The 17,617-nt window shown below is 39.7% G+C and overlaps 1 protein-coding gene across 2 annotated transcripts in view; it reads left to right on the plus strand.

The window, feature by feature from the left end:
• The window catches only part of ZNF654 (zinc finger protein 654), a 29,737-nt gene extending 12,676 nt beyond the window's left edge, over positions 1 to 17,061 (plus strand). Inside the window, exons 3-9 of one of the 2 annotated variants that reach the window (XM_056858660.1) lie at positions 1,250 to 1,331; positions 3,208 to 3,343; positions 4,620 to 4,822; positions 7,388 to 7,527; positions 9,754 to 9,895; positions 11,762 to 14,051; positions 16,754 to 17,061. In XM_056858660.1, coding sequence (XP_056714638.1) covers positions 1,250 to 1,331; positions 3,208 to 3,343; positions 4,620 to 4,822; positions 7,388 to 7,527; positions 9,754 to 9,895; positions 11,762 to 14,051; positions 16,754 to 16,761 — 3,001 coding nt within the window. In that variant the 3' untranslated portion in view covers positions 16,762 to 17,061. Of the gene's footprint in view, positions 1 to 1,249; positions 1,332 to 3,207; positions 3,344 to 4,619; positions 4,823 to 7,387; positions 7,528 to 9,753; positions 9,896 to 11,761; positions 14,052 to 16,753 lie in introns of those variants that run through there. The other variant, XM_056858661.1, reaches the window with a different exon arrangement.
• The last annotated feature ends 556 nt before the right edge of the window (positions 17,062 to 17,617 follow it).

Below are 17,617 nucleotides of genomic sequence, written 5' to 3' on the forward strand. Positions count from 1 at the left end.
ATAGTTGAAGTAATAAAAAGCTTCAAATACCTTACATTCAGATGACCCAGAATGTAAGATAACCCCTTAAAATATTATACACACCCACAAATTATCACTGGATCTACTATAACTTTTATGCAAATGAAAGATGTCTCCTTCTGTTTTTTTGATAGCATACCTGGAAAAAAACCTAGTCTTGCATTTGAGTAAATACTTCATGTGTTTAGTCACATCTTTATGTTGCTTCTTTAGGTTATTACTGCCTCACATTTAACTTTTCAAGGGAGAGTTATTGAGGGAAAGACTTGTCAGCAGCTTCATGCACACAATTTGGATGTTCTTGACTTGGTTTCCAGATGGGGTCATAACACTTGAGATTGAACTTTTACTTTTTGATTTAACTTTGCCTGGGGATAAATGGAGATCAAAAGTATTAGTTTTTATGAGGTAGTTGTTGTTGACATCATTGTGTGGCCAGATGGAGGCTTGTAAAACTGTCGAGCAGTTTTTCTCATTCCTGGCAGGGAAGTTAGAAAAGGGAGATGCTGTCATCCCTTTGGGTTCTCCTGTAAAAAGATTCCTTTCCTCCCACTCCCCTGTAGTAACAATTATACCCATGGCAATTGGGGTGGTTCATCTTGGAAGCCAAAGTTCGATGACAGCAGTCTCCTCAATCCCTGTAGTCCTGGTGCTTACCCATTTGTGTCCAAGACGAGGGATTGTTAGCAGCAGAACTGACCCAAAATGTACCTAGACAAGAACAAATTAATACAGTATAAAGTCAGGTGACCAGGAAGAGGGCAGTGAGTAAGGCATTAATTTTATATACAGACACATGTGTGTGAGTCTGTCTCCTTACCTCATATCTTAGGTTTATAGCTTTGGGGTTTTCCTGGATTTATCACAACATTTGAAATTTTAGATTGCTAAATCTAAAGTGTCCAGGAATGCATCTCAACTCTCCATAAGGCAAAAATTTTATACTCAGTTATGTCAAAGTTAGACTCTTCATTATTCTGTGGAGCTGCACTTGAAGATGGGAAGTTTCAACTGGTGGGGGATGTGGCAGTTCACATCCTGCTTCAGTAGGTCAGTGAAAGCCTATTATTCCTGTGTTCTGGTATGATTTGGATGCAGCTGTTACACAAAATAATTGGGGTACACTAGTCTACCATTTAGGGATTCTGCATTTTCAAAAGGGAAAATCATGAAATAATTTGTAGTCATTTTTATTTGATGTGTGACTCTTAGTTGCTTTGATTTCTAGGAGTTTTTTTGAGTTGCTGCTATTCTTTGGAAAGGATGAGTTCTATGAAGATCCTTTAAAAGACATTCTGGGATCAATTCAGGTAATTTCAGTCACTATAACTGGGAAATAGAATTGATTATTACTATTATTTACGAGTGGGGAGCCTGTGAATAATCTTCCTGCTCGGTTAGTCCTGACCATCAGCAGTCTAGCATTATAATGTAACATTGCTGAGGTGGGGGTAGATGAACAGGAAGCTTCTTCGTAGTCCTGAACCTGAGCTTCCCAAAGATGGTGGTAAGAAGGTATTGTCACCTCTTTTGTCTGTGCTGTCTAGGAGAGTTTGGGGTGAGGAGTGGGGAATGTATGCCTCGTTGTACGAGTCACGCTGTCTTTCCCTCCCATTCGAGGATTTCATAAACAAGGATTTTCTGACATTTGCAGCTTATAATTTTTTTGGGGGGAGGGGGTTCTTCCCATTCTAATTTATACATCTCCCAGAACCCTTAGGGTTGTATAATAAGGCACCCTTGCATGAATGGAAGGCACATCTGCTCACACGAGGAGGGATCTGCAATTTTTGTGAGTTTCTTGCTCAAGTTACAGCCTCTTTGAACTGTAGCTGGCACTGATCCTGACAGCTTTTTTTATCGGCGGTGCAGGGGACTGTAGAAGACAGGATTAACATGAAGTATCTGTTCTGTAAGTAGAGCTTTGGTCATACTTTGTTAGATCCATCTCTTAGCTTCAAAGTAATCAGAAAGTGCAGTGTCTTGATTGAGTCAAGGGATATGGTGTGGGGGCACGTTCTGTCATCCACAATCCTAATCTTGCCCTCTCAGATGCTATGAGTGATTAGGCATTTGAGCAGTCACCTTTCCTACTTCTTCAACAGCCCCTTAAGCCAGTGTTTAATTGCCCTCAATGTTCTTCGTCTTCTGGGCTGCAGTGAACATCTTCCATGTTTGTCAGCCTGTTTTCTTTTTGTAGTTGAAATATCAACTAATTAAAATGTTAGATGGTAGCCTTTTAAAATGTTATTTAACTTGTTAAATTGTGGAACTCCCTTCCCCAGGATGTAGTGATGGTTGCCAACTTGGAAGGCTTTAAGAGAGGAGTGGACATGTTCATGGAGGAAGGGGGTATTCATGGCTACTAGTAAAAATGGCTACTAGTCATGATGCATACCTATTCTCTCCAGGATCAGAGGAGCATGCTTGTTATATTAAATGCTTTGGAACACAGGCAGGACAATGCTGCTGCAGTTGTCTTGTTTGTGGGCTTCCTAGAGGCACCTGGTGGGCCACTGTGTGAACAGACTGCTGGACTTGATGGACCTTGGTCTGATCCAGCATGGCCTTTCTTATGTTCTTATGATTTTCTGGCTAGATGGGAATCTTCCACATGTGCAGAAATTCCCCCATTTCAGTGCTCTATTGATTGCTTGGTAGATGTTATAGTGCTCCGTCAAGGTATGTGCCACTCTGTCTAGTTTTAGAAACAAAATTTAAGCAGACCCATTTGTCCATGGAGCTCATAAAAGTAAGAGTGTATAAGTAGTATGGCTAATGCTGAACCTCAGGGATAGCTGACTTTTTATTCTGGGATCAGTGCTTTCTTTACCATTGACCATTCATGGTCCTGTGGAGTTGTCTTTCCCCCCAACTAAAGAAACCTTCCCATTCTGCTGAAAATGAAGTCTGAAAATCAGTGGTGGGGTGCTAGGAGTAGTGCTGACCATGCAACAAGCCTCCCTCCTATATGGTAGTCACCTCTGTTAAGTGTGGAGAGATGGGAGCTGCAGAATACTCTGACGGGCTAGATGTGGCACTGAGATCTCCAGTTGACTGTTGCTGTCTGGGGTACAGCTTTGTAGATTTGGTTTCTACTCGCGTAAGCATATTTGATGCTGTGTGTACCTTCACTAGAATAAAGCTCAATTTCTTGTAAAGCTGTTAATATTATTTCCTTTGTAGGAATGTCAGAACCTCTTAAATAGATATGGAAATGTTAACTTGGAGTTGGTGACTCGAATTATCAGAGATGGAGGACCTTGGGAAGATCCAGTTTTACAAGCTATTCTTAAAGGAAAGCCGGTTTCTCAGGAGCTAGGTATTAATGTTTTTATATAAATAATGCAAATAATACCATAGTTACTAGTCTTGTATCCTAACTTTTTATCATTTTCTGTAGCTTGACTTACAGGTCACAGAATGCTGTGCTGCTAATTTTAGATGTAAGACAACTTGCCATTCTGGTTATAGTGTATCTTGCAGCATCATTTCATTGGCTATGGGCTTCTTTCTTGGTAGCTGAGGTATATTGCTGCGCTCTGAAACTGCCAGTTTGAATCTCACTTACTTCTGAAGTTCATTAGTGATGAATGGCTGTATCATTGATGAATAATTTAAAATGTGATCACCCCCGGGGTGGTGTCCTGCCCCGTTTGTTTGTTTTTACATATAGATGTGATTAAACATTTGGCTTTATATCCACAGCATAAGTATGCTTGCCTTGCTTCACAAGCCTTTGCGATTTAGTCCTTACTAGGGAGAAATACCTTCAGATAGATCCAATTCTGAGCAATCACATAGTCTGAGAAGACAGAGGTGGCACTTAGGGGTGTGTGGCTTTTTTATGGATGCAGTTGCTCCTCAGTCCCCTGCATGTGAAGGGAGTCATGGTTGAGGTAACTTCCTTGCTTTACCAGGCCACAAAATTGTACCCTCAGTGCCAGTGGACTCCCGGGAACAGTGTGGGGGTCTGCATGGGTGAAGGGAAGAAAAAGGTTGGTGAAACTTTCCTCCTACCTTTCCCCGTAGAAGTGCTGTCTGCCCACAGAAATCATGATTAGGATCTAAGCCATTAGAACCTGCCTTTTGGCTGCTTAGATACATGAAGGTCTTGAAGTAGGTATTCAGTCATTCCTAAAGACTTCCCAGTTTGCTCAGCTTGTTAAAAAAAATACAACTATGCCTGTGTATAGCTTTTAAGGGAACTGGGAAGCCTTTGCTTGCATAGGAGCGCAGAATGAAACTCAGCTGAAAACACAGAAATAATGCTTTTTCTATTCAGAGGATTTTTCATTAGACACTTGCAATGGTGTTAATGTAGATATCATGAGACTGTAATACTACTTTTAATGTGACTGCTAGGATTTGCATATTGGCTTCTGGGGTGACTGGCATATATTACCTTTTGTTTTGAGACCACTGACTTGATTGTTTAAATTTCTTAGAAACATGGCCTTCTATAGACAGATTTTTTTCATAATTTCTTAATTTTCATTCAACTTAATAATTATTTTTCATGTTTATGTTTAAATTAAATTTGAATTTTAAACTTACCATCTGTGTGATCTAATTATGTCTGTCCTTTTCTTTACCAGTTATCAAATACTTAAGTTCTGAAAATCCACTCTTCTTTGAATTGCGTGCCAGATACCTTATCGCCTGCGAACGCATCCCAGAGGCAATGTCTCTCATCAAATCTTGCATGAGTCATCCAGAAATTAGCAAAGACCTATATTTCCATCAAGCATTTTTCATGTGTCTTTCTATGTCATCACTGGAAGATCAGCTATTCCAAGAGGTACAGTCTTCAGTAAATTTTTGCTTAGAAATGCAGCTTATCCTTTTATGTTTATAAAGGGAAATCGTATACAACAACAAAACAGGAGAATGAGTAGACAAATGGGTTGAGTTCAAACTCCCCCATCACAAGTGAAGGGCAGTACTGTTCATGCAATAAGGGAGCACCTTCTGCTGACTCCCCCAGCTGCAGGCACCTATGTTGCATCCCATGCCATTCTCCAAACTAGAGTTTCTAACTCCTGGTTGGGAAATTCCAGGAGATTTTGGAGGCTAAGCCTGGGAGGCCATGGTTTGGGGAGGGACCTCAGTGGGGTATAATGGCATAGAGTCCACTCTCCAAAGCCGCCATTTTTTCCAGAGGAACTGATCTCTGTCACCTGGAGATTAAATGTAATTCTATCTGGGAGGTCTTCAGGCCCCACCCTACTCTAAACTCTCCTGACCTTTGGGAATTTTGAGGGGGGGAAAGAATGCGGAAAAATATATATTTCCAAAAGTGGAGAACCTCTTGTGATTGTCTGCATTCAACTCAGTATCTTTGTGAAATGCTTTCCTGCATTAAACATTGCTACAGTAGTGTACTGAAGATAATGCTTGAAGAGCAGTGGAAGCTGTTTTTTTAATGCTGCCATGGAACTAGCAGTGATCTAGATTGATAATTATTTCAGATTTATCAGGGGAAGAGAACAGGGGCCTGTACTTAAAGTTTATGAGACCAGATTGTAAACAGCTTCTGGTCAACTTAATTTTCCTCTTAAGAAAACCTTTTTAAAAGAAAATATTTTTGAATAAAATACAGCCTTTTAGTGTATGAGTTTTCCTTCTTGAAGAGCTACATGGGTAAAAGTTCATCTTTAACATGTAGCTAAAATAAATGTTTAAAACTTAAGACTGGGACAATATTGCTCATCAGAGGTTCATGTGGCCAGTGATAATTTACCCATGTCTTTTGCAGCAGTGTTGGTCTTGCTTTGCTTGTTAGGTTCAGCTTTACCTTGAAGCTCTATTGAAAATCTTCAAAACCAGTTTGACCACCAATAACACTGAGACAGAAAAAATGAATGTGTGCATTATAGGCATCATTGACTTGAACAGTGTCTGAGCTCTGTGAAGAGTTACCATACAGACTGCGTGTATTACCGTGTGTGTAAAGTGCCGTCAAGTCTCAGCCGACTTACGGTGACCCCTTTTGGGGTTTTCATGGCAAGAGACTAACAGGTGGTTTGCCAGTGCCTTCCTCTGCACAGCAACCCTGGTATTCCTTGGTGGTCTCCCATCCAAATACTAACCTGCTTACTACATATTGACTATTTTGGAAACCCAACGGTGGAAGCCATGATCTTTCCCAGGCGTAAAGCAAATGAAGTACTTGAGTAACGGTATTTACTACATAACAGTAGTTAGCTTTTATGTAGAATCGTGCAAAGATAGATTTAAAATGAACCTCAGCCTGAAGTCATGTTCAACTTGTTTGCTTCTGTTGGTTGTGCTTCTCTATATAAAATAGCAATATTACAAAGTTTAATGTATCTCTCATTTATTTATTTTTATTTTGAAACGTGTATCCTGCTCTATCCCAGCCAAAGACGGGATCAGAACGGCTCACATCATAAACATTATTTTACACTACAATCCAATTTATATCAATTACTATAAATACAGTTTAACAATTAAAACCACAATTCTAACTAACTCTAAAATCTAAATGGTGCCCAATTTGTTAACACAAAGGTCAGTAGCCAGCTCAGAGGAGAAACCAGTCAAGGTCTCCAAGCCAAATCAAAACCAAATAAGGAAAGAGAGGAGAGGCCAGCTACGATGGAAACTGTTGCTGCCCTCAACCATAGGCCTGGCGGAACAACTCAGTCTTATAGGACCTGCGGAACTGCACCAAGTCCTGCAGTGTGTGTTTTGGCATTTGCTCAGATAAAAATAGCTATTTCAAAACTCAAACAAATCACACACGGTGGTCAGATATTCTTTATTTAGAAGCCTTCATATTTCAAACCATTGTTTAGTACTACCCATCTTCCCTGAAGGCATTTGGCTTTCACATTTAACAAAACTGTTCCTTATAATGTCAACTTAGCATTGAAATCATTTCCTTTCATGTATTGAAGTGTTTTATCATGCTAGTCCATTAAAAAATATTCATTATGGGTTAACTAGATTTAAAAATAACGATATTCTGGGTTGAGTTTTAAAAAATTCTCAATGCTCTCCTGGGCTCCCTTCTCCCGCTGCATCTCTGTGTGCCCACCCCCTGAAAAGTTGCTTCTGAAGGTCAAGGGCCCTTGAAACATCAAGGGCCACTGTGGAAGAGGGAATTGAAAGGCACTCCCCTTCTTGAGGGAATTGAAAGGCACTCCCCTTCTTGTGGAGGCACAAGTTCTTTTCTGCTTGCACAAGGGTGAGTTTGGATCCACCCTCCATTTTTAAGGGAAATGTCTTTGCACTTATTTATCCTTTTCTTTTTATCCAAGAAGCAAAGCCTGTTTTATTGAGTGGGACTTACTCCTGGGAAGGTGTTCTTCATAGTGCTTATCTCATTTTGGTTTTACAGCAGTTGCTAAAAACCGACTGTATGGATGGTGTTGAAATCATCTGCAACATTGCAAAAGAAGGGAAGACCGCCTTAGCCTTGTGTCTTTGTGAGTCATTCCTTATTCCACATCTCGAAAAAGGAGATATGTATTGCATCTGGTAAGTGCCTTCTTTCTAGTGATACCTCTTGAGCAGATTGCAGGTTTATATTACGACAAAGAATTGGTAGAATTGTAATATTTTCCTGCTGTAGTTAAAAGCAATGCTTTGTGATTTCTATCATTTGAATGTATTCTGTCCTTTGAATGTACTTTATTTTTCTTTCCTGTGGAGCTATCTGTTGATAATAGCCCAGTGTGTAGGGGCATAGTGGTACTGGCTGCAAAATACATAGCTTTAAAATATTAGCCAAAACCAGGTATTGAAAGAAATTGTAGTGCTGAGAATACTTAAAACAGCATGCTACTTTTTCTCTGGTTTTAGGAAGTACTTCACTTTAAAAGTTTTTAGTTGGCAACTATAGCCCTTTTTCTACTAGAAATAGCAACTGGGTTTGTTCTGATTAATATAAAGACTCCAGATCTCTTCAGGCAGCCAGACATTTCCTGGCTTATGCTTTCTATTTAACTATATTAAATTCTGTGATTTCATGAACAATTTATAAAATAATAACTCTTAACGTGCATTGGGAAAGGTATGCCTGTGTGTGTGTAGGTATAGGTATGCCTACACACACACACACACACACACAGAAAAAACATCTGGTTTGGGTTTTCATACCACAGTGTGCAGTTTGCTATCTTCTGTGTCAAGTGTGTAAGATACTGTTAACTGCTATCTTCTGTGTCAAGTGTGCAAGATACTGTTAACTGCTCTTGTTACAACGGTGTGTTCCATAGGCTAATCATGATCTTACCAGAGTTTGATGTTACTACTTCCATAAAATTGCAGGAGCGGAACAAATCTTGGTCACAAGCAGTCATTACTCCAGTCCAATACAAGATGAAATTAAAAGCATCTGAGATGGGAGGATGTTCTTCCTTTAAAACATCAATTTTAAGCATTCTTTCACCTTGCTAGTAAATCCCAATCTTTACCCACTCAGTAGCTGAAGGTTGGACTGTACTCCAGTGGCTCGAAAATAGATTAATGGAATGGACCTCTCCTCAATTCTAATTAAGCTGGTGCTGGAGATGGAGCGAAATATTTTGATCTTCATTTTTTCTCAGGTTATCCATATCCTCTTTCACATCAGTTTTCTTTCAGGATATCTGTCCCAGGAATGTTGCCATGAAGCTGACAGGTTGTGACCATCAAACATATAAAACCAGCTCCACTAAGACCCCAGTTCCAGAAAAGACTTCAGTTGTTTCAAATAATATGCTTCTTTTATTGCAGTCTCTGAAGTACATTATAATTTTCAGTTAATGTAAACTAATCAAAATACATATGTGCTCCTAACAATTTTGATTTTTTTTGTTTTGTTACCAAATGTTACTTGCCCTGAGCCATCAGGGATAGAATGGGATGAATACAAATAATTGAAGGATTATGCTAGTGGATGCAGATATTCATCACATTCCTCTTTTGACCCCCGAGAAGCTAATGCTGGATGTTGTGGGATCCACATGGACAAAGTCATAAGATTCTGGACTGCATTGAGGAGGAGAATTGAATGAAATCACTCTGCTTCCTGCAAACACTCCTATTGTTTCTAGGTCTGTGCTGGCAAAAGAGGGAAGCGGAAAGTTTTGCCCAGTGCTGTCGCCTTGCTGCAGCCACCTGCCCCTCAGTGCTCCAGCATTTGACCTTTGAGGGTCAAAAGGGGCTTATGAGAGAATAGGAAAGCAGGGAAGATCTGGATCCACCAGCATGTAGCTGTGGTGGTTGGTAGGATGCAACCCAATAAATGACTGAAATTAAGCAGGTTCTGTTTTCTGAGGAAAACATGGGAGAAATACAACCAGTTCTGCACTTCAGCTATAACCATGGTTTTTTTTGGATGTATGTACTACTAAGGTTTCAGAAGACAGTGTCAATAAAACATGCTTGCTATTAAGTGTATCTTCCCCTTTTGCAGAAAGTTTTATATCCTTTGTGGAAGCAAACCTAAGAAATTATGCAGAATTTTCCCTCCATGTACAATACACTTCTGACTTAAGATTAATGTTGAGGCTTGTTCCAAACTTCTGTGCAGAATTTTGGTATAATGAGTTATAGTCACATAAGCATTAATCAGATTTAGTTTTATAGTATGTTACAAGTATGTTAACATAAATTTCTAGTTGTACTAATTTCTAGTTGTGCTAATAATGCAATTGCAGTGCGTTTTGAAGTATAATGTGTCTAAATCATGCTAACAGGTTGTGTTCGGTCTGTTTATAGGGAGCTGATCTTTATTTGGAGCAAACTACAACTTAAATCTAATCCATCGAAACAAGCATTTGTAGATCAGTGCTACCATCTTCTAAGAATAGCTACAAATATAAGAGTTATTTTCCCTTTCATGAAAGTTATTAAAGATGAAGTAAGTTATGGTGTATTTTTTCTTTATGTATTAGACATGATCTTTTAAGTGTTTGCTAGTACTTGTTATTATTGCAACAGGAATAAAGATGTGTGTGTGTGTTAAGTGCTGTCAAGTCGCCTCCGACTCATGGTGACCCTATGAATGAAAATCCTCCAAAATGTCCTATCCTTTACAGCCTTGCTCAGACCTTGCAAATTGAAGGCTGTGGCTTCTTTTATTGAGTCAATCCATCTCCTGTTGGGTCTTCCTCTTTTCCTGCTGCCCTCAACTTTTCCTAGCATGACTGTCTTTTCCAGTGACTCTTGTCGTCTCATGACGTGACCAAAATACGATAAATAAAGATACATAATTGTTTAAAGTGTCATTTTGTACCAATGTATTTTTTTAGATTGTAGAAGCTTGACTGAATAAAATTAAGCCCACAAACATAGGGCATAAAATATATTTTCTCTATCCAAATCAGTCCCAGTTATGCAAATCTGACACCGGAGTGGTACAGATCTAATATTAACTATGGCTAGCAATAGTCATTGTTTTGTTATCTCAATCCTGAACTAAGCCCTGCCACCAGAGCATGTGCATAAAGAGACACGGGTGAGACCTTTGTGCAAGCAGAGGTTAAAGAGGCAGGGTAGTTTCCTTAAGCATGGATTATCTAGAATGGAAATAAATTTTAATCATAATTAATGCAACCTGGCTTGCAAACCTACTACAAATGATAGTTTTACATGCTGGTTTATGGCCAGTTATTAGCCATTGCTCTAAAAGAAAAAAGTTTATTAGATTACATGAATTATAACAGAGACCCCCCCTCAATAAAATTCATCTTTGTATCTCTAGCTTCTGCATCCCATTAAAGTGGGCAACATCTCCACCCCGCCACCCAGTGGTATGTCACTGTGGAAGTATAAAGGGGAAGCACATTTTCACATGTTTTCTTATTGGTGAGGAATGTAGGGCTTGATCCAAAGGTTGTTTTCCATCAGTGCAAGGCACTTCCAATTACTGAAGAGGGGCTTTTTGCTGATTTCCCTCCTCCCACTGCATAGGCCCCCATAGGTCCTCTGTTCATGAAGAGCAGCATTTCAGGATACTCAGTGAGGTACAGCAGGAAACGTCTGTTAATGAAACTCTTCTGGTGGCACTTTGGATCTAAGTCATTGTCTGTTATAGTTAAATGGGTTGTGCCAAAGATGCCAATTTTTTTGAGAAAAGGTTGACGCCTGTGCCATTCAATATAGTCATCTACCAGTTAGAAAAAATATATAAAGAATATGCCACCACAGAAGTATCTTGGTCATGCTGGAAAGTCAGTTAGCAGAATTGTGAACTTCCTGGTTAGATGTGACTGTGACTATTAAAGGAGTACTTGGATATATGAAGCACAATTGAGAAAGGCATCCTGTAATTTGAATAGGAATATATACCTAGAGCCTGGTTTCTGTATTATACATAGAATGTGCAGAATACTATAACATGCTGTACATGTGTCTGACTTGGAAGACATCTCAGCTTCTGTTCATTCAAAATGCAGTAGCAAAATTCTTATCCAGGGTCAGCCACTTGAGACATTTTACTCAGATGTCGCCTGCACTGGTTACCTATTTGCTTCTGGTCTCAATTCAAAGGCCTGTTTATTATGTGTGTGGCCCTTTATGACCTAGCATCACCATGCTTACCGAACCACATCTCCCTGTGTACTCCCCCACACAATCTGTGTTTCCTCCATAGTTTCTAAGTCTTAAACACTGCAGTTTCAAATTTAATTCTATTAAGTTTTCTCTTGATTTTTTTTAGAATGAAATGTGTGCGTGTTGTTGATGTAATATTACTTTCAGAGTAATGGGATTTTATTTCTCACAGGTTGGAAAGGATGGTTTGCAGATTTGCGTTGAGATATGTGGAAGTGCTCTCCAGCTGGATCTCCGTGATGATCCAAAAGTGAAGTGTTTAATATACAAAACTATTGCTCACTTTTTGCCAAATGATCTGGAGATCGTCAGAATATGTGCTCTTTCCATTTTTTTTCTTGAGTGCAGCTTGGAATCCTATCATACTGTTGAACATCTATATAAATGTGCAGATGAAGAATACAATGAACAAATCAGTTCTGTTCAGAATCGTGTGCGTTTTGAGTTGCTTCCAATTTTGAAAAAGGGTTTATTTTTTGATCCTGAGTTCTGGAATTTCTTGATGATCAAGCAGAACTGTTTAGCATTACTAAGGGACAAAGCCTCAATTAACTCAAATGAAAGTACACTGGGACATTCTTCTGCTAGTACACAGAAGTTGCCACGTCGAACGTTACGTAGTGATCATTCTTGTCTAGCAGATGTAAGCAATGGAGAACTAGGCCGTGAAGACCCTTCTGGAGCACAGTCCATATGTCATGGTAATTCCAGAAAGAACCACGTAGATCTTGGAACACCCAAAATAGATCACAATGTACCTAGGCACCGCTGTGTGCTATGCAACAGGGAATTTCTTGGAGGTCATATTGTGAGGCATGCACAGGCTCACCAGAAAAAGGGCAGTTTTTCATGTGTAATGTGCCGTCGAAAATTCAGGCAAAAAGGAGTAATGCTTAAGCACTTAAAGAATCACATCAAGAAGATGACAAAGCATCAGCTTGCTTTAACGGGTCATGATCAAAAATCCTCTGATGTAAATGAAGTAAACTGCTCTAGTGGAGATGTTCCTCTTGAAAATGGGAACCTGGAGAACTCTAAAGATAACAAAATGGAGGTTATCATTCCAAGTACTGATCAGGAGACACAGAATGCTGAATTCCCTCTGGCAGTGACTGCAAATCATGTTAGCAACCAGGATACCATTATTGAAAATGGTAGTTGTGACAGCTGTTCAAATAACACTCCTGAGCCAGAAACTACAGAAGGATTGCCAGAAAGTGATGGCAGCTTGAGTAAAGAGTTCCCCATACTTCATAGAATAAATGGTGTAGTATGCACTCAAAATGACCTGAACATTATGGACCAAGCAGGCAACTTCAAGTGTCCTGCAAGTGGCTGCACTAGAGTCTTTAAACAGATTAGGTTTCTGAATAAGCATGCACGGAAAGCTCATCCCACTGATCTGAATGTGCAAGAGCATATAATGAAGTCAAATAAAGGAAAATGTCGGTTTTGTCAGAGAAAATTTTTAGATTGCCAACATTTTATTGATCATCTAAAGCAACATGTATATCCGAATGTACACTTTTGTTTACATTTTAATTGTAATCAGAGATTTAAGCTGTCCACTGAGCTTGCAGAGCATATGAAAAGTCACAGTGAGTTTAAAGCTCAGTGCAATTTTGCAGAGTGCTGTGAGCTTTTTGAGGACCTTTCATTGCTGTTTGAGCATGAAGCTCGACATTATTCAAACAAAACTGATCAGCCTGAAGAGGTCAATGAAAATAATTCTTCAGTTATTGTTTTGGAATCCCAGAGCAGCATCCAAGAAAAAGCAAAGAACAGTAATGAAAAAGAGGCTGCAATAGACTTGCCCATTCCAACTTGGAAAGCAAGGAAAGATTCTACAGAACCAAAGACTTATATCCAGAGCGAGAAAAAAATAAATAGTCTAATACAGAATGGGAATGAAAATGCGTGTGATGATCCTGCTACAGTTGTAAACTTGATAGACCAAAAGATACCTGTGATAGAGCCAAATTCTGAGAACTGTGACGTTAGCAACCAGTTAGTCAATGGGCATAGTGAACTGGAACACGCTTCTTCAGACAGTGTTTTGGAAAAAGTTACTGACAACACAAGGACAGAAAATGGGTCCACTCTGCCAGTTTTACACATCTGTAATGATATACTACAAAATAGTATTGCTACAGTCTCTCAGTCACCTTCCAAACCAAATCAGATAACGGAAAACACTTCATATGGATTAATTTTAACAAAACCATACATTAGACCATTGCCTCCAAGTTACCTTGATGAACGGTACATTAGCATGCCAAAACGTAGAAAAACTTTGACAGACAAAGTAGACACTTATTTAGAGCAAGATAAAATTTGTAGCAAGTCAGAGAGATTAAGATGCAGCAAATGCTTGACCACCTACTGTAATTCGGAAGCACTTCAGCTTCACCTAGCACAAAAGAAGTGTCAGACGCTCTTTGGATTCGATTCAGATGATGAAAGTAAGTCTTAAAATGCTGCTTTGTTGTGCATGGTTCTAGCCATTGAAAAAGTTATACCCCAAAATGTCTGTTTTTTGACAGAAAGTTGTTTTTTTTTTAAGTGCAGCATGCTATGTCAGGAAAGAAAAATCATTCAGTTCAAAGGATAAGAAATGCAGTCAGTATATCTGATTTTCAACATGGTCCCATCTGTGGATGTTTAAATTTGGAGATTCAAGCCATGAACAGACGAGGTGGATCATTCTACAAACCTGATAAGAATTCCAGGATTGCAGAAAAATCTGAAATCTTAAAAAAAAAACCTTTTGAGGGTTATAACACCCCAAAATAATGGAAGTGGTGCCTGTAGCTTTAAGAAATGAATTCCTTCTGTGGCAATTGCTAGGAAACCATAACAGTGTTGTCAGCATTTAAGCCTTTTCTGTAGTGAAAGGCAAGGGAGGAGGCAGGGCCCTTTCCAGGACTGTTTTGGCCCTTGAGGGGAGGATTCATGGAGCTGATCCCAACAGCAACCACCGGGCAACTAAATACCACTCCATTTGTGTGACTCATCCAAGCCTGGCTGCTTACTGTTTTTCAACAGTAGCAACACTGTGAAAGCTGGTATAGTATAGTGATTAGAGTTTTAAACTAGGATCTGGGAGTCCCAGAATCAAATCACCACTCTGCTGTGGAAGCTCACTGGGTGACCTTGGGCTAGTTGCATATTCTTAGTCTCAGGTGGCTTGTGAGGATAAAATGGAGGAGAATTGTGTAAGTGGCTTTGGGTCCCCATTGTAGAGAGGTGGGGTATAAATGAACTAAATACATATAGCTGAAGATGGGCAGATAAAAAGTTAGTTGATTAGTGGGAGGGAAGAAGAGAAAGAAGCAGGGAAAGGTGCAGATATGGATGCTGCTAGGAAAGAGGAAATAGTGTGGGGAGGGGGACATGGGAAAATGAGCTCCCCCTTCAAGTCCTTGAAGGTTCTTCACTGCACAAATGGGCCTGGCCCAGACTGGCAGATAGCGCTGTGCTACAGTTTTCCTAGGGAGAGACTACTGGTGGAGGGAAGGAGGGAAAGCTGAAGACAGAGGGGCAGATAAAGGTAGGTTGGATGGTGGGTGGGAAGGAGAGCAGAAAGCAGGGGAAAGGGGCTATGCAGGCTTTCAGGGAAAGAACAGAGGAAATAGAGGGGATAGAATAGAAGCTCCCCTTCTTGTAGCATTCTGATACTTGGAATGGTAGAGTTGTTGTTCCTGATCGCTAGAGCTTTAAGACCATCTATATAAAATTGCACAAGTTGTCTTCATGGTTCTCTGTGTGTGTAAAGTGCTGTCAAGTCGCAGCTGACTTATGGCGATCCCTTTTTGGGGTTTTCATGGCAAGAGACTAACAGAGGTAGTTTGCCAGTGCCTTCCTCTGCACAGCAACTCTGGTATTCCTTGGTGGTCTCCCATCCAAATACTAACCCTTGCTGACCCTGCTTAGCTTCTGAGATCTGACGAGATCAGGCTAGCCTGGGCCATCCAGGTCATGGTTCTATTCAGGGTTTATTCAGGGTCTTTTTCGATGTCCCTCAATTATTGTGCCTGGTCTTAATTGTGGTCAGTACAGTAAATGGCCAAGCTGATTGTAACTGAGGTGGTTCTGGCAGGCAGGCGTTATGCCCTAGAAGGAAGTGAATTATTTTAGTTATTGAACACTGCCACCCTGGTACTTCAAGCTTGTGGCCTTATGTTGTGTTTTCAAATCCAGTACTACACCTGTACGTTCAGATATATGCAGCTGCCGGGACTATTTTCCACTAACTTCATCTTGGGGAAAAATTACAACTCTCTCAGATCTGGCCTCATTGCTTTAAGTTTGAGACTGAAGTAATGTGCTTTGGATGGCTATGCATCAGTGCTGTTTGAAGTGCCAGCGTGTGTGGTAGTCTTTGCCGGGCAGGCAGATGACTGGTAATAAATTACATCAGGTTTCAAGGGCCAGCTTTGGTTTCCTTTAACACTCAAGCTCCTTCAGTTCAGAATGCTTTATAATCTACAGAATTTTCAACTGTTCTTAGCTTTTGATGATATTCAGGACCTTTCCTTTGTTTTGATATTTTCTATAGTCAGAAAATAGCCTCAGGGAAGGAAGGGGTGTCTTTATAGCCCTTTGTACACCAAGAACACAGGTGTGATTGGAGGTTGTTTCTTAGCTTTAGAATTCCATTTAGTTAGTGTTATGATGAAGTCCAGTCTGTAGACAGGTTAGTTTATTTTCTTTACCCTTCACCAAAAGGTCGTGAGATTGATAAATCTTTGCTTGGTTCCCATAAGAGGAACATTGCTTGTATCCTAACCACGTGTAAGAAGAATCAAGGAAGCTGAGAGGATCTAGAAATGATTCTTTCACAACTCTGAAACATTGTGAACTTGCCTCTGTATATTTCTGAAATTATGGTACATTGGATTTGAACAAATATTCTGTCTGTGGGGATAAAGAGGGTATTTCTATTTTATTATTTGGCTGTGTTTTTGAGCTTTGGTATGTCACTTGACCTGCCATTTAGGCCTATTTCAGTCGTATTCCAGAAAGTAACAATTGTAAATAACCTATTGGTTTTGAAATATGGTACAGTCAGTTGAATTCCCCCCCCCCCAGACAGTTACTAAGTTTAAGTGTAGAATTGAAGTCCAGAAAACTAACAAGCATGATTTGTTTTTGTTTTTTATAGGTGCCTGATCTAATTTTGTGAGGTCTTCTCAGTTTGAGGAGTGCTGTGGTGGAACACTACAATATTTTGCATCAGTTTGCTTTTTTCTTCTTGGCCTTAATTATAAAGAAGTCTGAAGTCACTAAAGAAAATCATGACCTTGCTCAGTCAAAGCACACTTGAGTCAGAACTAAGTTGTAGTAGGATCTGTGCAGAATTCGAGTCCAGAAAAAACTGTTATAAAGCCCCAAAGTACCAGTTATCCAGAAGCCACAAGTACCATATGAAGCCCAGTGTAACATCATGGTGCAGCGGTAAACTGTATGGTTGTCATGCAGAGTGGTAATGTCCTGAGGAGATGCAAGTGGCACATGCTTTCTGGTTGTGCATGTTCAAAGGAAGCCTGTCTACGTTATTTTGAGTAATCACATTAAATGTTGCTGTGTGCATAAAAAATTGGTAAGTTAAAAGTTGATCTGTTTGTAGAGAGTGATTATTCTTAGCCTGGATTAGCTTGGTGTTTGGATTCCAAACAACTGAATGTAACAAGAGAGTGGAAGTGGCCAAGATAAAGACTGGTGAAGGTGTCAAGACCTGCAATAAGAACAGAAGCATATCTATTCTAAACATCAGTAGTAAAACTATACTCAGATGCACCAAAATTCGTTTTTCTAATATCTGACTCAGGAAACCTCTAGGAAGAACACAGTCATAGTGAGATTAATCAAATCCATACAAGTACTATAATGGGGAATAGCAAATGTAGGTTAAGGATTGGCAGTACCCATGATGTGAAGCAAGCTAATTTGAGCTGCGATGTACCACTAAATTTTGCATCATGATTATTCTGAAATGGGTATGGCTGAAACCTTTAAAGGCCAGGTT

The sequence above is a fragment of the Euleptes europaea genome, chromosome 12 (assembly GCF_029931775.1).
Source record: "Euleptes europaea isolate rEulEur1 chromosome 12, rEulEur1.hap1, whole genome shotgun sequence".
Lineage (NCBI taxonomy): Eukaryota > Metazoa > Chordata > Lepidosauria > Squamata > Sphaerodactylidae > Euleptes > Euleptes europaea.